This window comes from Falco punctatus, assembly GCF_963210335.1.
Source record: "Falco punctatus genome assembly, chromosome: 13".
In the NCBI taxonomy this organism is placed as follows: Eukaryota; Metazoa; Chordata; class Aves; order Falconiformes; family Falconidae; genus Falco; species Falco punctatus.
The window spans coordinates 727,995-748,467 of NC_137593.1; the positions used below are offsets into that span (position 1 = coordinate 727,995).

At 44.2% G+C, this 20,473-nt stretch overlaps 2 protein-coding genes across 16 annotated transcripts in view; one reads left to right on the forward strand and one right to left on the reverse strand.

Moving 5' to 3' along the window:
* Positions 1–925, forward strand: part of MED12L (mediator complex subunit 12L) — a 150,764-nt gene extending 149,839 nt beyond the window's left edge. For all 10 annotated transcript variants that reach the window (XM_080410154.1, XM_080410159.1, XM_080410158.1 and 7 more), the window contains one exon: positions 166–925. In XM_080410154.1, coding sequence (XP_080266280.1) covers positions 166–218 — 53 coding nt within the window. In that variant the 3' untranslated portion in view covers positions 219–925. The remainder of the gene's footprint in view (positions 1–165) is intronic.
* IGSF10 (immunoglobulin superfamily member 10) lies at positions 749–18,222 on the reverse strand (the record flags this gene model as incomplete). Of its 6 annotated transcripts, none has more annotated exons than XM_080410150.1 (7): positions 749–5,370; positions 6,311–7,211; positions 7,866–12,278; positions 13,034–13,424; positions 15,345–15,474; positions 17,364–17,609; positions 18,150–18,222. In XM_080410150.1, 6 exons carry the CDS (start codon positions 17,555–17,557, stop codon positions 3,462–3,464), a joined length of 7,938 nt encoding a protein of 2,645 aa, XP_080266276.1. In that variant the 3' UTR covers positions 749–3,461. The 6 variants fall into 6 exon arrangements, with proteins under 6 accessions (XP_080266276.1, XP_080266277.1, XP_080266275.1 ...); XM_080410151.1 differs by lacking the exon at positions 18,150–18,222 and adding an exon at positions 17,853–18,133; XM_080410149.1 differs by lacking the exon at positions 18,150–18,222 and adding an exon at positions 17,719–17,828.
* Positions 18,223–20,473: the final 2,251 nt, after the last annotated feature.

A 20,473-nucleotide genomic window follows, 5' to 3' on the forward strand; every position in this document is an offset into this window, starting at 1 on the left:
CTGCAGGGAAAGTCCCCAAGGAAACACACGCATCTTGCATGCGTTGGGTACATAAGGGACTGTACCGAGTGTTGTTTGCTACTGCTGCATGAAACGGGTATTTTTCTGTATTTCTGTGGAGTACAGCCATAAGGCACAAACACTTCCCTTTGCTTTATCAACCAGGTAACCAGCCACAACAAGGAGTAAACCAGTACGGGCATCCGTCACACTTCTAAAGCAGAGATGGAAGGGAGATGTAATGTTATGTTTGCACTGAAGAACAGAACATTCAAAACACAATGCACTAGTTATTGCTAGAAAGCAGACTTTAGTTTCCTTCTCTTATTATTTCAGTAATTATTTTTTGTGCTGCAGTTGATGTGAATATGTAACAAGGTGGGATTTTTGCATTTGGGGATTTTTTTTTTGTGTTTAACTAGATTTAAATATATGGACTTGTGGGCCTATTTGAAGAATGTTATTGCAGATTTTATGAATTTGGTGCTTTTTAGGTCCTGTTACTTTTAAAGAGGACAATGAATGCTGGATTCATTTATTTGTGGGAAACACTTTTTTTTTTATCCTTGTATTTTGTTTGGTTGGTTTTTGTTTGTTTTGGTTTTGTTGTGGTTTTGGGTTTTTTTAGAAGAACTGCACTGGACCAAACTACTGAACTGAAAGGCACTTCCAATTCTGGCATAGAAGTTAATTTGTTCATTAAAATGTTCACCTCCTCCTTTGTTGGTAGAACAAGCATCAATTTAAATTGTGTTTATTTGACTGTAATTTTCATATGCACTTTATAAAATTCGTTTAAAGTACCAATTATCTCTTGCTCTTATTGTGGTAAGAAGGTGCTGAAGTGGGTCTATTGCTTGTATTAGAACTTCTTAAAGTTTATATTAAAAGCCACAATGTAACGTTAATAAACCTACTAGAAGTAGCAGTGGTTCATATTTGGTCTTTTTAATATAAAGTTCACTGGTGATTGATTCTAAAGGAGCGCATGACATAGTAGTGAGGCTCCAACAGTCAGCGGGTTTTGCTCCGTTTCCTGAGGGAAGTCTCTGGCTCCCAGTGAAGCCTCATGGGAAGCGAATCTCTCTGTCTCACTTGGTGCCTCCAGTAACAAATCTCTTAGCAGCTTTCACACAGCGAGGGGGGAAAATGTGCCAAAGGCGCCCCTGCGATGGCAGCAGTTCTGTAGCTGAAGCTGCCCTAGATGAGTTATTCCCGTTACCTGTCTCTGCTACCGATGTTGTACGGTAAGTATTTCACATTCCGCATTTTGAGTCTTGACAGCTGGGTGACTTTCAGTGGTGTAAGGTATTATGTATTATCAGCTGACTGCAAAACCACAAGTAAACTGTAAATCAAAATTACCACAAATAAATCATTATTATTCAAACCTGTGCAAATATATCATAATTTTGCTGGTATTAGAGTTGAAAAAACATGATAAATTTATTACTATTTATGTAATGTAGGAGTTAAGTCTATATGATTATTTTTTTTAAATGCATTCATTTTGGAAGTGGAACACAGACTACATTTAAAATACACATAGGAATATTTTTTCTCTACTTTGTATTAACTCAATTTGCTTAGTTTACCATACAAAGCATTTATAGATGGTATTGCAGCCAGGTGTTCTGTGGGGAGGGGAGAAGACTGCACTGCACAAGCTCCGAGGACTGGGGAGGCCGTACAGCCAGCTAATGGAGTAACACTACATGGAAATCTGTAGAAAAGTAGATTTTGGCTGACTTTTACAATAGTCAGGTAAGTCCTATGTAAACATTGCTTCTGATCAGTTTTTTTTAAGGAGATTTTCTGTTCTTCACAGTAGCTAAAGCTATTACAGATATTAACCAGTGAAATTCATATTGTCAAACCATTGCAGTGCTACTACATCAACACTGTGCAAGGAGGGAACAAGTGCACAGCAAAATGTGTGTGTTGACATCAGGAAATGATCAAAGCTGCATAAAAGCAATCAAGGCTGAGGTTATAGTCTTAAATAAAAAAAATAAAAAATTCCCCAGGCTGATTGTGATGTGGTTAAATGAGGTAGAAATTCCATTTAGCTCTTTGTACTTGAATACTTTCTCACTGAGCTCATCAGCTGCTGCCAAGAGATGGTACTGCAGGCGGTTCAGATGCTGCTGTCACGTTAACGCTGAGGAGTTGCATTGCAGACCCTTCTTGTAAGTGGCATCTCACAGATGTGCTACCGTGCTAGGATTTCTTTGATTATTTTAAATCATGTAAAGAGCTGGAATTGTTCATGAGGCAGGGCGTGGTTACAGAACCCTTTGTACATCCATGAGGCTTTCTCTAACGGATGAAGAGACTGCTCTCTTCCCACAGTCCTGGCTTCAGCTGTGCCATCCCTGGTCCACTCCAGCAGGACTGGGCCATGCTGGGCGCTGCTGGCTGCGGTGTAGGGACAGTGCCCTTTCTTCTACAAGACACAGAGATCCTGGATTTGCGGATTTAAAGGGAAAGGCTGCATTACATCTATGCACCCCTCTGTCCTAACATTAACCTTGCTCTTAGGAAGAATAAGAAACTGAGCTTTTGTTACTGGCTTGAACTTTTAAAGATGTATTTGACCAGTCCGGTCTGTGATTTGTGAGAATAAAACATGTAGGTAACCATTTCCTACCATTGCGGAGGCATTTCTCCCTCAGGTACAGAAGGTTGCTGCTTAGGGCTGTCTGCTGATTTGAGAAATCTGAATTGTAAATTTATGTGCAAATTGATGCACTTGTTTTCTAGTGAAAAATCTTCAACAAATGCTTTTGTGACAATAGGAAAATTATGCCAAGCCAGAGTGTCTCTGTACATGGCCTTTGTGCTTTCACTAAACAAAGCTTACTCTCTCATTTCAAAATGAGAGCAGAGTTGTTCTGTATGTATCATCCCAAAGTTCTGCAAAAAAGACTGTGTGAAACAGAGCTATATTATTAAACATACTTCATTACTTGTTTCACCATTGAGTATTTATTAAAAAAAACATACTAAATGTTCATATTAAGAAGGTAATCTGCATCGCAATAAAATCTGCTCTTTGGTTCTCAGATACTCTTGCTTTAATGTGATCCATGTTCACAACAGTCATAGAAGGTGGACAATATTAAACTAATATGAAAGTCTGTCCTTCACTGAAATTTCTAGGTACATTTCCAGAAAGTAATTTTGTTTGGTACTCAATGTTTGCTGACAGAGCAAAAGGGCCTTGAGTTTCTTTTAATTTAAATCTGTTTAATCACTGAAAGAACCAATGCCAGGTAATGATGCTAAGTCTAATTTTCCCCAAGTCCTTCCTCTCTTTTCTACAGTCATTGCAGATCGACCACTCTTAAGTGTGTTTAGGCACTTCCATGCCTACGGCTGCCTTTGATTATACATACGCCAAGAATGAGTCGGTCCAGCTGTAGACTTTGTTAACAATCATTCATGTTGTATTTCTTACTTTAAGTGACATGAATGTATGTTACTGTTAAATCACTGCCAAGATGGTTCTTCGCTGTGCACTTGTACGCGCCGGAATCGGAGGGCTGGGGATTCTGGATGAGCAGTGTCCCCAGGGGGTGAAGCAGTTTGCTCCCAGATGCACGGCCTTGGTGACCTGTGGGGAGTACTGAGTGGTCAGGTAATTCCCAGGTAATTTCTGGTTTTGGTATCCCCAGTGCTCTGCAGTGGAGCTGAACCGCTGCTCCAGGCATCGTGTGTATGGTCTGCGGCGGTCTGTTTGTAATCCTTGGGGGATAGGCTACAATAACGACAGGGACAGTTACAGAGGATTCACCGGCATTATTGTGGGCCTTACACATGTAACTTCCTCTGTCATGAATGGTGGCTTCTCGTATAACCAAAGTGCCGTTCTCCAGCAGTATGTATTTCTTGTTGATCTGCGGTCGATCCAGCATGTAGCCGCCTGGCAGGGTCCACGCTGTGTGTGGTTTGGGACTGCCATCAGACAGGCAGTGAAGTGATAGCGGCTCTCCGCTAATGCCCTTCACTGGCCCCACTGGGCGAGTGAGAATACTGGGCTTCTGGCCAACCTCCAAGATGATCAGCTTTTCAATGTAGCCGACTTTGTTCCGGGCAGCACAGCGGTACTTTCCTGCTTTGTCTCTATCAGGATTGTAGATGGTGAGGGTACCATTGCTTCCTGTGAGAAACTGGGAAGTCTTGATGCCAGTGGAAAACCATGTGCCGTTTGGCAACATCCAGCTTATGTCAGGTGGAGGGTTTCCATCCACAGAACAATTCAACATGGTGGCTTTCCCAGGTTTTGCTATTATTTTTTCATTGAATGGATTTTTAAACGTCGGTCGCCTTAGCATTTCTAGTACCTCCAGCTGCACCACCAACATACTCTCTCCTGCATCATTACGTGCCACGCAGATAAAATCTGCTGTGTCAGAAGGCCTTAAGTTCCGAATCTCCAGCGTCCCATTTTTGTGTACTACAATCCTGCTCCCATAGTATGGAGCTGTTAGGAAAATATTGTCAGGCATGATCCACGTGATCTGCAGGGGAGGTGTACCTTCTGCCCTACAGTCAATTTGTTTCTTTGAATGCCTCACTGCTGTCACTTTCATAATTGTTTTGTTCACATATAAACCATTTATGATAGGTGGCTTAGCAACAACATCCACTTCATACAATTTTGTATCGTCCCCTCCAGGATTGCGAGCCACGCACATATACTCCCCGGTATCTAACAGTTTGACCTGACTGATGGATAGAGAACCGTTGGCGTGCAGGAAGTGTCTGCCCGTTGATGACAAGATCATGTCACTGGAAGGTAGTAACCAGAATATTTTTGCCTTGGGTTCTCCCACAGCTTCACAGTCCAGTAATGCCCTATCTCCAGCTTTCACTCTAATGTATGTCTTGTAATTGTGCTTTATCTGAGGGGCTGCCACAATGACCGTGAGGTGTATCTTCATCTCATCTCTTCCCAGTGTGTTTTGAGCGTAGCAGGTATAATCCCCCCCTTCTGTCACTCCAACTTTGTTGAGATACAGAGTTCCGTTGTCAAAGAGGACGTATCTGCGAGACCTGTGTCCACTGTCATCTGCCAGCATGGCATTATTGATCACTGTCCCGTCTGGCAAACTCCAGGATATTTCTGGTGTGGGTGACCCAGAGGCCTTGCAGTCCACTCTGAAATCTTTTCCGTATGGCACCAGCTTCTTGAAATACTGTTTCTGGTCGATCTTGGCTGGTTTCATTGTGATGCTGACTTTCATCAGTATCAGATCATCTCCAATTTTGTTTCTTGCAACACACAAGTAGTCACCTGCATCCTTTTCAGTAACTGCCTCAATAACCAAGGATCCATTGGGGTAGACATGAATTCGACTTCCCATTCTGTTGCGGAGGAAGAATGAGGAAAAGAATTATGGAACAAAATGCTGGAAGGGAATACCGAGCACCGGAAGTGACTGACAGTATTAACAGCATGACATGATACAGGCGTTCCCTCCAAAGGCACTGTGTCCGCATCACCCACCCACCCGATGGGTTATAGCCTGATGCAGTTGCCTCTTTTGTCGTTACCTAGATATGTGTGCTTGCTGACACCACGTGGGCACGCAAAGCTGCACAATGCCACCTCTGCCTCGCTGAACACTGTTCTGTGAACAAGCCAGCCTGTTGAACCTTGCATCCCTCATCCCACCAGCCTGCACTCCTCTCCCTCATGCTTCTCCTTGCAGATAACCCGCAACGCTTGTGCCCAGCTGGGGCAGCTAGCAGCACTGCTGCATGTTGTCCAGAACGATACTTCGCACTGAGTGATTGCTCTCTGGCTGCCTTTCCTGCAGCAGGGCACAGGCCTGGATCTCCCTCCTCATCCCAGCTCTGGTCTGGTGCTGCCTCTCCCAAAGTGAAGATGAAGCGTGACTGTGGGAGGGGGCATGGGGGGGAGCCCTCAAAGGTAGACTTAGCAGAGAGTACAGAAGCCTCTTCCTCCCCAGTCCTACTTTGAAAATCTCTTGTAAATAACTTTTCTGCCTATAAAATGACAAAATTCAGCCAATGCGTGATTAACATCAGTTTCCTTAATTCAAATAGGACTTGTATTCATTTTGGTGAGACCTCGCCCACTTATAACAATGAATATGGTCTGTTACTAGACATTTAATAACAAGCCATCATCACAGATGTTTCACTGCTGTTAAATGTTTAAAAGTTAATTTAGTTTACAAAGTATTGTTTCAGTGATATAGCAGGCTGTTAGATGAGCGCCAGATGACAGTGTTTGAAGTTTCAAAGAGGTGGGGGTGGGGTGGGGGGAAGAGACTCTTACCTGTGCCACTGATCAACAACTGCCTTGGAGGGTAACCTCCAGATGATCCTGGGCTTTGGCTCTCCAGTTGCGGTGCAGTTCAGAAGCAACTTGTCCCCAAAATTCAACTGAGTCATTTCTTGAGAAGCGGTAGCTATTTTTGGAAGTGTATCTCTGTGTTCCACCATGAGGCTCACCACCCTCCTTTCCGAGCCAGTCGAGCTTGTGGCTATGCACTCGTAATTGCCGCTGTCAGATGGGGCGATGTTGCTGAGGTGGAGGGTGCCATTGGAGAACAGGAACAGCTTTGCGTTTATGAACTGCAGAGGTTTCACCACCGTGCCATCGAAGAGGACCCAGTGGACAGTGGGCTGAGGATTCCCTTTCACGGTGCATGGGAGTTTCAGATTTTCCCCCATCATTCCCTCGACAAGTTGTCTCTTCTTTTCCAGAATGGTGGGAGGTGCCGCGATGACCTGCAGTTTTACAACCAGTGTGTCAGTGCCTGCTGGGTTTTTAGCTATGCATGTGTAGATGCCCCTGTCATAAACAGTGACTTCCTTGATAATTAAAGTGCCATCCGGTTCCATGTGAACTTTGTTATGTCCTGTGAAAGAGCTGGAGATGTGCGTTTTATTTGCTAGAACCCATGAGATGGTGGGAGGAGGCCTGCCCTCAGCCTTGCACTTCACTGCCATGGGCTTTCCGGAGTGAGCGGTGAGGAGCTGCAACCTGCCACCAGTGAAGCGGGGCGGGTAGGCCACTACCGATAAGGTGACCAGGAGCCGTGCCACACCATGTGGGTTGGCCGCAGTGCACAGGTACTGCCCACGGTCCTCCAGGTCCACCCGAGTGATGGCGAGCGTGCCGTTGGCAAACACTGTCCATCTGCCATCACCTCGGCTTTCCAGAGCATCAGTCCCTAGGGAAGCAAGGGGACAACAGTGCAGCACATCAGAATCTCTTCTTTATCTTTGGTCCCTGAAAACAATTTCCCTGTCCTGGTCTACTGTACCCAAATAACCAAGACAACAGGTAAGAAGGGGAGAAATAATAGTATTTTACATATACAGTGAGAAAGCTTTAAAGCAGAAACAAAACTTAGTCCTCAGTAGAGACAAAGTTTGGATAAAGCAGATGGGGCTTTGCATATCCAAAAGTACTTCGGCATAGTTGTGCATATTCAGGAATGTTTTGGCACAGCTTTAACTTGATTTGATGGTTGGTTTGTTACCACAGACAGATTTCTCTTTTTGCTTTGTCTCACTGTTCTGAAATAGCAGGTAACATTGAATAAATAAACACTGAAATATTCTCACAATAAGCCCAGAATTATGGTTAAATATAGATGATTGATTTATTTTATTATTATTTCCCTAAAGAACCGTTTTGTAATTAAGACGCTCCAGCAAGCGTGCTGGGATATCTTTCTTTTTCACTGTTTCCAAGTTCATCTTTTCACTGATATTTTACAGTACTCTTAAATGAAACAGTACTTGAGTTTGTCACACAAAACATCTGCCAAATTACAAGACTATAACGGAAGGTAGATCCTAGAGAGGTTTATCAAGCTTACCTGACAGTATTTTGGTCCACTGTATTGTTGGAGGGGGTTTACCAGTAGCTTCGCAAGGAATAAAAGCATCTGAATTAGCTAGCACGGTAAAAGCAGCTAATTTTCCTCCGATTACTCTGGGCTTTGCAAAACTATTTCTGCTTAATGGGCCCAAGGCTATAGGATTGGTGGTGGCAGTTTCTTGATCTTGTCTCTTTTCAGACCAGCCTTTGGCAGACCTGTCCTTGTCCCTTCCCAACAGAAGAGCATATGGAGTCACAACCTGTGATGCCTTCAGTACGGTCAGTGTATTGACAGTTAACGTGTTGCCTTTCTTCGTGACTTTAGCAGATGGCTTCTGCCAGAATTTGATCTCCCGCCAGGGAGGCGCGTTGGTTCTTGCAGTATGTGCAGGTGGCACAACTGCTGTTGGGGCTGGCAGAGGGGTGGGATGCTGAGTGCTTGGAAGAGCGATGACTCTGGTGGCAGCAGGAACACTTGACTCTGTTCTTGCTGGGAATGCGGGTTGTGCTACATGGTTTTCTTGGATAAATTTATTTTCCATTTTCTGGTGTGATTTTTCACCTGCCGTTGTGGTGGGTTTGATGCGCTGAGCAGGTTCTGACCCAGGCATTGCACAGACTGTGGCAGGTTGCACACCTGTAGCGTTGAAAGGCTTTGAAAGCTGTGGTGTGGTTTGGATTGGCACAGCAGGGCTCTGAGCAATGCGACTGTTGGGGGGTAGCGTGGCTGACTGGATGCTTCTCCATGTGACAGGGGTTGCTGATGCCTGCGTGCCTGCTGTAGGGATGTCCTGAGGTGCGCCCGGTGTGTTCAGGATGTGCAGAGCTGGCATTTCTGTCACTGAGACTGTGCTAATGCTCTCAGAGAGAGGTTTTGCAGGCAGAAGACTTGTAGGCATAGTTAATGATTTACCTGTTGCCACGACAGGCATGGCTGTATTCACAGAGGGAATTGCTGCAGTACCGTGGCCTGCAGTCACGCTTTGTGAAGCAGATGTTTTAGGAGGCCTCTTCCTCCGCTGACCTCTCTTTCTTTCCACTCTGGATTTTTTACTTTTGGTGATTTTGGTGTCAGGTTGAGGAGTAATAATAGGTGTAACTGTTGGCTGCAAACCTGTTATATCCATTTCTTTGGTTGCAGTCGTTGCAGGATTAGAGGAAGAACGCAGTTTTGCAGTGGGAAGATGTTCTTCTGACTTACCATTGCCATAACGGATGGGTTTGCTTAAAGATGAGAAACTGCTGCTGTGATTCCTACCTGTTGAAATAGGCAAAAAGTGCAAAGGAGACATCTTAGATGTGGATAATACTGCTGCAGTTTTAGGAAGCATGGTTGATACCCCCGTCGATGGACACGTATCTGGCTGTTGCTCTGGTAGCTCCTTCAGAACCTCTTTTTGTGCACCATTTCCAAAGAGACATTCCCAAGCAATTTTTCCTCCTTGGGAATTTTTTGGTGAGGTTCTAGGCTTAATGCTGGATGAGACTGATTCAAGGGTAGACAGTATCTTACTGCTTATAGTACGTGTAATTTCTGTAGCAACGTGAGCTGTGCGGATTGCTGTTGGTGGTGGTCTGATGCTAAAAGACTGGACTTGATCGGTATTTGCCTGAAATTGAGCACTGCTCTCCAGTTTCCATTGAGGAGTGTCTTGCATGCCCTTTGTAATAAAAGGCATGACTGCTGTGGTAGCTTTTTGCGTTGCACTAGGTTCATTTTCCTGTTCACTGGGAAATGCTGTGTTTTGACGAGCACCTGCTGGATACTCCAATGGCATATTCATGGTCAAGGGAGAGGACGGAGGTGCTTCTGGGCTAAATGGGCTGATGGAGCTGCTTGAATTATTTAAGGCTGAAAAATGTGATACATATTTCATATTCAGTTGAACATCTGCAGCCACAGCTGTGCTTCCTCTGACAGATCCTGGCCTCCCAAAACTGTACCTTTGTTCTTTCATACTTGGAATACGTCCTGGCCTAACAATTCGTCTCCTACCAGAAATTTTCCTTTGTTTTCCAAATTGCTGCTGGGCCTGGGGCACCTGAGTTGTAACATCTTGGAAAATCTGAATTTGTGGGTGAGTCATGATAGTTGAGGCCAGCGGTGGCTTACGAGTTACTCGTTTCTGAGTACTCTGAAAATAAATGTGACCAAATTCAAGACTTGGTTCGCTGACTGTCACTGCAAATACTTGGTCTGTTTTGGTTGAACTCTTATCAATAGACTCAGTAAAAACACGTAACCTGTCCTCTGCATTTTGGGAAGTTACAGACTTGCTGGTGCCTGTAACATCTGTCATGGGTGTTGCAGGTACAGATGTTAAATGCTGGTTATTACCTTCCCCAGAATATACAAACCTTTGCCCAGCAGGGAAGACTGTAGATGTTCTGCTTGCTCCATTTGATTGTTTTATACCATTTGCTGGTATCTGACTTAAATCGGATCCTTCCCATGAGTTTGTAATTGTAGGTTTTAGGTATGTTTGTGGCTGCCTGCTGTCAGATGACACAGACTGTGAAAAAGGAGAGGGTAAGGGAGTTACTACCTCAGCAACCAGGAGAGAGGCTTTCCCAGCAGGAGTTTTAGTCGCAGTCATCTCAGGTTCTGCAGTTACCATGCTTTCTGTTGCTCTCCCTGGCATAGATACAGTGGCTGTCTCTGTTACTGGCATCATGAATTCTTCTTCTGGAGCTGGGAGATCACCCGATGTTTCCTCCTCATCCCCAGGTACTTCTGAGAATGTACGGGCTTGAATACGTGGTTTCATTGCAACTTGTCCTCGTTTTTCTATCAAAGTTGAGTTCCTCTTTGCTTTTTCCAAAAAGGCTGCCCAGCGCTGTGGATCGACTCTCTTGGCCGAGGAAACAAACTGTCTTCTCTGTCCTCTAAACCGTCTGCTTAATTTGTCCCTGTAGTGCCTGTAAGTGATTTTCCCATAGCTATTCCTTTTCTGTGCACTCTGTGTGACCCAATTTCTGGCTGCTGAGGCAGAAGATTCCTGATTAGCTGTCAAGGTAGCCAGAGTAGCTAAAGGATGTTTCTGTGCTGTAGCAGAGACCAGCATTGCATTGCCAGAGCCATCGCCCTCCTCCCATTCTCCCGCAGCCACATGCTTTTTCTTTAGAGTGGTTTCATCTTTTCTAACCAGCACTTGGAAAACTAAAAGATCAACACCATACTGATTGGCTGCGACACATCTGAAGTAGCCACTGTCTCGCTCTGTTACCCCTTGTATTCTCAAGGTACCATTGTCAAAAATATGTTTGTTTCTTACAGAATGGTGAAGAATTGCATGCTCAGGTAACACCCAACTAATGGCAGCATCTGGAACAGCAGTGGATGTACAGGGAAGGTAGAGTGTTTCGCCAACAAATGTAGAAAGTTGGGCTCCGTTTATGCTGTTGTGTTCCACGTAAGGATCAACCACAGTAATCCTAAATGTGAGGGTATCTGCATCGTTGTAATTTGTGCCTATGCAGTGATAAAGCCCAGTGTCAAAAGTATCAGCTGTCCGTAATGTGAATGTTCCAGTTTTAACTACTATGATTCTTCCATCCTCGCTGATATAAGGAGCTCTAACTTTGCTCCCATCAGCCAATATCCACTCGATTGCAGGAGCTGGTTCTCCAATTGCTTGGCACTCTAGTTCTACGGTCCCCCCAACTAAAACAGTGTGCTCTGTTTGTGTTTTGTTGTCCCTGGAGATGATGGTCCAGTTATTTCTCACCTCTTTTTTGTCAGCAGCAGGCAAAATAATCTGAGCATCCGTAAAGTATTGGATGTGCAATGTGTTAAGTGTGGTTGCTGTCCTGTCTAGCTGTAATGCCACTTTGCTTTGCATTAACCAGGATGGTTCAGCTCTCAGTTCAGTCTCTATATTAGTAAAAAGTTCGTCTTTTTCAGAGTAGATTTGTTTATATTTGTAACTAATAAAAGGCACGTTAGTCACTAGGACATTCCTTTCCAGTTTTAAGGGAGAATTACTGTACAGTGCCAGTATGCTCCATAGCTGCTGAATGTGTTCATAATCAATGCCACACACAAGAAATGCTGAGAATGATGTTTTGAGTGCTGTACTGTCGCCATCTTTGTCAAATGAGATTGGAGACATTTCTTTAGGTTTCTGGATATCGCAAACCAAGTTACCTCGATTTCCGGCTTGGTCAGTCATGTTCAAAACCATGGATCCTATAGGAGCTAAGAAGTCCCTGGGAGATACGGAACTGAAATCCCCATCATCTGGCACTGTAAGGTTTTTAAATTTCAGGGAGTCATGTATGGCTGGTTTAGCACAGCTTAAAGATGCAGAAGGAACATCCGCTAAGCTTTTCCCTTTTTGATTTTTGGGACTAGCACAAACTGGGCATTGCTGAGCACCGGAGCTTCTGTCTTTTTTGCACTTTATAAGATCTGAAGGGAAGAGAAATGCAGTAAGCTTTTGTGATACAATTTTTATTATAAAAAAAAAGAAAAAAGAAAAAAAAGACTTAGCTACCAGCAAGTCGTTACTTTGAATATTAAAATATTAAAAAAGTTTATCTTAAAGCAACCTGTGAAAACCTGCAGTAACTTGCGAAAACCTAAGCAGTTGGATCAGAGAAAATTCATAAGGGCTGTTGCTGTTGCAGCTCAGTACAGTACCCTTTGGTCCCTGTGCTTTTACACCATGCAGGGGGGGCTCTGTTGCAGTACGTGGCTGTAGCTTTTTTCTGAGAGAGACAAGCTCTAGCAGTTTAGGGAGTAACACTACACTACTGTGTCCAACCTCCACTCAGGGCAGCAACAGAAAAAGTCATTGAGTCCTGCTCCTTATTTCTTTTTTGAAGAATCAAGTACAACGTGGCCTTCACTCTTGCCAATTCCATAAAAATGAGCTTTCTTAATTCCCTGTGGATTCTCCTGGTGCACAGAATCTTTGGACAGACAGAGGAAAACCTTCCATTAAGGAAAGTTGCACTTGGGAATGGGTTAAGGCCACTAGATTCATTTAATCTGGGAAACTGAGTGGTATTAATCTGTTTATCCTGATCACATGCACCTACAAAAATCCTGTCTTCCAGCCTTTTCTGGGAGAATAAATGGATGAATAAAGCACAGTTACCTTTATGAGAAAGAATAAGATGCTATGACATGATTAAAAAGCATAAACAAGGCCTTCAGCTCACCTGGCCTCTCTTTTGCCCATTCTGCAAACCACTGTAGATTGCAATCACAGGACCATGGGTTTCCATGAAGGTAAACACTCTCTAGCTCAGACATGTAGGAAAACATTTCTTCTGGTAGCGATGCCAGCACATTGTCAGACAAATATACATGCTTCATGAAGGATATTTTAAATATTTGGCTATAGTGCAAGGTGACAAAAGTATCTGGATGAAGCTGCTTGAGTAAATTGCCTTCCAAGTGGACCAGCCTCAGTGATGTGAGTCCGTAGAAAACGTTGGGATTTACAAATTCAATTTTATTGTGGTCCATATGCAACCGCACCAAGCTCTTTAGACCATAGAAAACATCTTGCTGAAGTACTCTGACCTTGTTATAACTCATTTTTAAAACCTGTTGATGAAAAAGTAACAGATGTATAATATTAGCCCATGTTATATCGTTATGAGACTCCTAACAAATTTTGATTGATGGTTACCTCTGTGAAGTGAAAGTGCTTCACCAGACCAGTAGTGCAAGTGATTGGAAAAAAACTTGGAGGAATTATTTTTAAATGTGATGTTAGTTGCAGGACTACAAGGATGCTTTCTTGTTTCAACACAACAGTCCATCAGGGTGACACTTCTACAGTCACATTTACAAAATGCAGTGTTTCAAAAACACAAAATAAAGCAATGCTTATTTCTCATTCCAAAAAATCCCAATGAAACCACACTTACAAAAAGGGTAAGCAGAATTTGACCATAAACTGTGGTAGTGGCTTTTGTTCCAGCCAGTGTTATGAGTATAAAAATGCATGCAACAGCCTATTGTGTTTGATGTTTAACCAACAGGACTGACAAGTGCGTTTCCAGTTTCAGGATTTATGTTATGTGAGATGTGCACTTGCCAAACCCCAAATTTCAGGTGTCATTTTGTTGCTGACAGGTTAAAAGTGAAATTCGTAGCTATGAGATGAACAAACCTGCTGTATTGCTGAAGTATTCAATATGGTACCCAAGACATCCTTTTTGTTGTTACTTTTCCTGTTGGAATTATACCGTTACAGTCAAGAATTCTGTATTTTGAAAATTAATGAGGAAAAGTACAAAATCACAATAACACGCAAGTTTATTTGCCAAATACAATTCCATTAAAACTCTCTATAATTGTGTTGCCATCTTGCTTGCCAATAAGGGATGAAAAGCTTATATGACTCCCATGAAGCTTGTTTTATTAAGTCAGTTGCAAAGAGTTACTGAGCAAGCTTTCAGGCACAGAACAACCCTTCATGAGAGTTATTGAAACCTGAAGGTCTGTATGCTCCAAAGCTCACCTGGCTTCTGACTTTCCCTCTCACCCCTGCCCCTGATCCTCTAAAACCAGCAACTGAGCCAGTACTGTGTTTTCTGTCTGAACAATTCAGGCCTCTCATGTTCTTAGTTTATCACAGCTACAACAGCAGTTTTATTTATTTATTTTTTAATTTAATTAATTTAATTTAATTAAATTTTAACAGCAGTTAATAACAGCTCTAGATGGAAATTTAACAGGAGAATGTGTTACCTGTACACGAATTAGTTGGGAATGGTTGTTCCGAAATAATCAGGTAGGTACTTGCCATGAATGCCTACATGGCACAGTGAGATAACTGAGATAGCTCCAGAATCCCTCTATGGCACCGTACATTTACTAATTTTTACAATATAGGTAATATTTCAGTTAAAGAACAAAGCGGATGTCAAATACTACATTTTTTAAAAGTCAAAAAATACATATATAAAATTATAAAACCAAGGAAATGTCTTTTTTTTAAAGCATTAAATTTTTATATGTACTATGTTCAGTTTCTGTTCAGTAGGGGCCTTTTTTTAATGAAGATAGGAAAAGGACTGTACTGTACTGAAGGGAAAGGGAAATCTGAATGGAAAACAATCCTCAAAAAAAAAAAGAAAAATACTGACTAACAAATTAACTAAAGACAAATTTCCCACCACAGGAAATAACTTGATGCAATATTTGGAATTCTGCAGTCTTTCTCCCTCATTGAAAGAGAGTTTCAGCTGCAGTTGCCCATTAAGATATTCCTCACAGAATGTCTACCAGTATGTTTGTCAGACTCTTTAAACTGTACCTGAATGAATGCCCACCTGGGAAGGAAAGACATTTCCCGTTAGGATACTGGATCCTGAAGGCTGTTGTCTGTCATGTGGATACAATAAGAAACATGAAACCAAAATGCTACGGACCACTGGTCTGCTTCCGTTTATTAGTATTACTGCAGGTAGTTTAAAAGTTGTAACAAAAACTAAGATTAGGTCACTTACTTCTTACCTGTAATGAATATAGATCCCTGAACACCTTTTCAGGGATTGTATTTATCTCGTTGCTATGCAGCATCAGTAACTCCAGTTTCTCCAGGCCAGAGAAGTCAGTTTCTGTCAGTTTAAGCAAGCTGTTGTAACTGTAACAGAGGACCTGGGTTTAAGTCAGGGGACTTCACAAGTTTTAAAACAAACAAGCAAAAGCAAAATAAAAGAATAACTCTGTGGAAATATATAAAGGTAGGTAGCACTTCTGGTTGCCACAATGAAATTTTAAGTCATTCCTTCACTTTAGCACAAAATTTGGTAACTTTTCCAGGGCAGCTTTTTGAGACTATATTCACAGTGGATGGGGAAAACAGCTGCAAAACTGTGCAGGCAAGGATGCTCAGCTTTGAAGAAGAGCAAGGAGCTCTTGTGCCGGCAGAGCTTGGTGATACGGTTGAAGCCGCCTTCTTTTGGTTGAGGGCTTTCCCAGTGCTGCAGTATCGATCAGGTAGAACCAGGGGTACTGGGGTGTGACCTCTCTCCTGGGCCCTGAATGGCAATGGCTGGTGCCTAGGCCATGGCGCAGGTGGGTTCTGCAGAGTGCCTTGCCATCCCACCCTGGCCCTTGGCTGGACTATGCTGTCTGCCCATCTCAGTTGTACGTCTTGAGTTTTATTTCCACTCCACAGAGGTTCAGTGGTGCACACTGCTAGTTAATTAGCTCAGACAGAGCCTCAGCCTCCACAGATTTCCACGTACATGCATGCAGCGTGGACAGTCAAGGCTGGATTTCAACAGGGAAACCAAAAATGAAACAGAACACCCTTTAAGTGTGAGCTACTCTGCTAGAAGAGGTTTGACTATTGGTCACATCTAAGTCCAGCCAGTGTGACTACGGACAGTAGTGATGCTGCGCTACCCCAGAATTAGGTGTTGTGTAAGCCTTGCAATTGCTGAGTACCTATGCAGCAATGCCTTTGACTTCATAACTACTATCACACTTGCATGACCTGATTAGCTAACGCAGGGACTCTTCTCATGCTACAGTCACACCTTCCGTGCCCCGTGGTGACAAATAAGTTGGATTAATTCACCAGTCAGATAGACAGCCTTTTCATAGTAGTAATTAATGTATTTCAAGCACATGCCCTACACCTCCAGTTAACCCACAGTCCTCTAAAAGTACTGATACTGAATTGTAAGACTTCATATACAGCACTTCTGGACAACACTGACAAAATCAACAGAAGGAAAGGGCAGACAGGAGTCAGGAGCTGGGATCTGGATATGCTGCCTGGAATCAAAAGGCAGACAAGGGGAAGACTCCAATGAAAACTTCCTTTTAGATTTTCTGCATACACATCTGGATGATGCAAAAGTTACGCATATCAAAAGCAACACACATATGAGTCAGATATTGCTGACTGGTCTCATTTGATTATGTGACAGGACACTTGCTGGAAACTATGTTAACCAGCCAGGTGAGCCTGGGTATAATCTGCTCCCTGTTCCTTTTAACCGCTCACAGAACAACCATTTGGGAGCCTGAGATATTCAGACAAGGGCTATTTCGTATGAACATAAATGCATAAAATACATAGATACCAGCATAGATACCAGCATTGTATGTCATTCTAACGCCACAGCAAAGTCTCTGAAGATTTTAACGCACATACTAATTTTCTAGCCCAATGAGCTCTGAACTATCTTTTCCCAGAAAAAATTCTCCCTCTTTCAGATTCCGAGTTCCATGTTACAGATGCAAAATGTTGGGATAATATAAAAGAATTCATTTAAGTTCACAACATTATGAAGTTCTTACGTGCTCTGTGATATATCCCCAAAATTTCCACTTAGTGTTGGTGGTCTTTGCTAGCTGTGATTGCAACCGATCCTGAATGCTGCAGAACATTAAGCTCTTGTGATTTATTTATTGCTTTGGGTAATTTTTAGCCCTAAATCCAGAAGCTCTTAATTACTGCTTTGCAAAGTATTGAAAGGTAACTGGTCAGAATATTTAAAATCTTGATGTTAAACGTACCCCAGGTTGATGCGCTCGACGTTTGGAGGGATGTGCGGTGGGACGGCTGTGAAGTACCGGAACGTGCAGTGCGCCTCGGTGGGGACATAGCAGGCGCAGAGCCTGGGACAGGCACTGCTGCTGGGGAGGGCAGCCAGGCAGACAGCGAGGAGGGTCCCCAGCCACCACGGTGTGCCTCTGCCTGCTGCCTTCATCCTGCAGGAAAATGCTACGCAACCATCCTTTGCAGCAAAAGCGAACGGAGTCCTACAAGGAAAACCGAACACACAAGCGTTTACAGTGGCATCTGTGCTGAGTTGCTCAACAAGAGCAGTAAGAACAAGAATTTTGTAACTTGGAGAAAAAACCAACCCACAAAACAGACCCCAAACTCTTGGCTTCCCTCTCAGTACTCAGCCCTGTGCAACGTCCAGAATGTTTGCCATTTTAAAGAACCAGCCTCACAGCTTCCTCGTCCGAGTGCCATGCGCCCCATGAGCTGCTGCTTACAGGTAAAGTGTAATCTCCGAGGGAAGCCAACATGGGAACTGGCGCACTTGGCTGTCGTGGCATCACGACCCCGGCTATGCGGCGTGTTTATAAATCTGCTAGCAATTTATCCTCCAAGAGGAACACGTCAGCTCCTTTCTTGCCAGTAATTATTCCATGCAAAATTAACGAATTTCAAAGCCCGCGGGCAGAGCCGCCGTGCGGCGGCACCGGCACGGGACCGAGAGCGGCCCTGCGCCCCTTCTCCCAGGCCGGGCCGCCGGCCGCCCCCACCGTCCCGCCCCCGGCCCCCCCTACCTGCGCCACCTCCGCAGCGGCGGCTCCCGCCCGGCCGAGTGCTCGGTGGGGCCGCTACCTCAGGGCAGCGCCGGGCCGGGCGGGGAGAGACCCGCCGCCGGCTCCTCCTCCCGGGAGGCGCCGCCGCGCCCGGGGGGGGGTGTGGGGACGCGGGCCGGGGGCTCCCGAGGGGCTGCCAGCCCGCCCGTGCCCCCGCGGCCGGCAGGGCCGCCCTCGAGGGGGCTGCCGGCACGGGCGACCCCCGGCACGGCCGGTCTCGCCCCGCGCCCCCCGCACCGGGCACGGCCGGGCCGTGCGGTGAGGCCGCGGCCGGCGGTACCGGCAGCCCCGCACCCACCGAACAGCGGCCCTTGCCGTCGGGGGCAGTTGCGGCCCCTCCGCAAACCTGGCGGAGGACGCCCTGCCGACAAGCGCACCTTGGGGGGAGCGGTTTTTCCCTTCCTTTCTCCATCAAGCCCACCGGTACTTCAGCTCCTTATGTTTTGCTATGGGGTGTTTATGACTGTGAAAAATTTGACTGATGGCACATTGCTACTGAACGTTTGCGTTGGGGCGGGTTAGTAGATGCTTTAACACGTGGTTACCTGGGCTCTCTAATAGCTCTTGAACTGCTAAACTTTACAGGTGTATTTTCAGAGATGCTTTAATTAATGCTAATTACATCCTTATGCAGTCAGGATTAGAAATGAGACACGAACCCTCTAAGCCACAGGAAATTCTAGTACATCACTGCATGCACAAAGTTAAAATTTCAGAGCTTTGGAAGAAAACCCTGGCAGGGCTCGAGGCCAGGCTGGACGGGGCTCTGGGCAACCTGGGCTGGGGGGAGGTGGCCCTGCCCGGGGCAGGGGGCTGGAGCTAGGTGGGCTTTAAGGGCCCTGCCGACACAAACCGTTCTGTGATTCCAAATGCATCTTCCAAACAGTGCCAGGAGAAGCCCTGTAGCTTTTCACTCCCCTCTCTGCCTCTTAAACACTATTATCTACCAACAACTCTGCATGTACTAGCATTGCCGATTTTTGTCCAGCACCTGAATTTTTCCCACTACCATCCAAATGAACTTGGCACTCCTTGTCTCTGGTTCTTGTCAGCGTTAATCCCTCAGAGAACAGTTAGTTGAACATGCAGCACATAAGTAATTGCATTAACGTGGCTGTTTGCGATGCAGCCACAAAATTCTATCTGTGCATGGCAAACAGGAGCTGACTTTAGATGCTTTGGGTGAGACACAAAATTATTCAGCTGTCACTCAGGTTTATGATAGTTCTGATTGCGTTACACATCTGTGGCTCCATCTCTATGTTCCAAATGAGCAAAGAATCGGTATTGTTTCAAGAAACAAGCTCCTCAACAATGTCACATAACCCCATGTTCTTTTGCAGAAATACTCCTGTTCATATGAAACACGATGCCTCTGTAGTCATTGGTGGTTGATAATAGTTGCTACACATCTTCCACAAAAAAACCACCCTATCTAAAGTATAGCTATACCAAAGGCAGAGCAAAGTCGCTCCTGACGGCACTCTGGGTAGGTTTGGCCAGACTCACAACCCATTGCTGCTTTCTTACAGGTAAATGCTCAGGCCGTTGTGTTGGTCATAAATAAATCTGCCTAAGCAAAGTCTAATACTTTCTTGCTGCTGGTTTACATATTGTCTGCTGCTGATTTAAAAGATCAGAAGATGACTGGCTTCAAAGTATAGAGTGAAATGAGAGAAAACCAGCATAATCCACATAAATAAATGATGCTGGGTTATGCTCGTAGTGTGCAAGGAAGCCTATGAGGAAACGGACTGTGCCTGGCAATGGACCTCACATTAACCTTCATATAAGATTGTCATTTATGCCTGGAACTCATTAGGAATTTTCAACCAAAATGTTTTGGGGTTTTTTTTCTTGAGATTTTGGACTTTCCACAGCATTGATATTTTTATCAGACATGCTAATTTTGTCAAATTGTTCAATTTTCCTTGAGGAAAGCCAATGCATCTGAAGTCAGCATGAATCGGCTTACATCTGCCTCTGTGCCATGGTGTCAAACAGAAGCTCTAGTACATGTACCCAAGTATTTATCTTTTCTCGTCAGCCTTGTTCTAGGACAAACTAAATCTGTTTGACTGTTTTGGTAAAAAATATGTGAAGGTCTCTGTTCTTGCAGCATCAAGGAAACCGATTAAGTGTTTTACACTTGTTTCTACACAGGTAACAACAATAATTCTCTGAGGATGATATATTGAAAATTGTATTTTTGCTTATTCAGATGGCTTACCTCTCGTTTCCATGGGTGGTGTGTACTATGCTGTTTCGACAATACTGCTATGTTT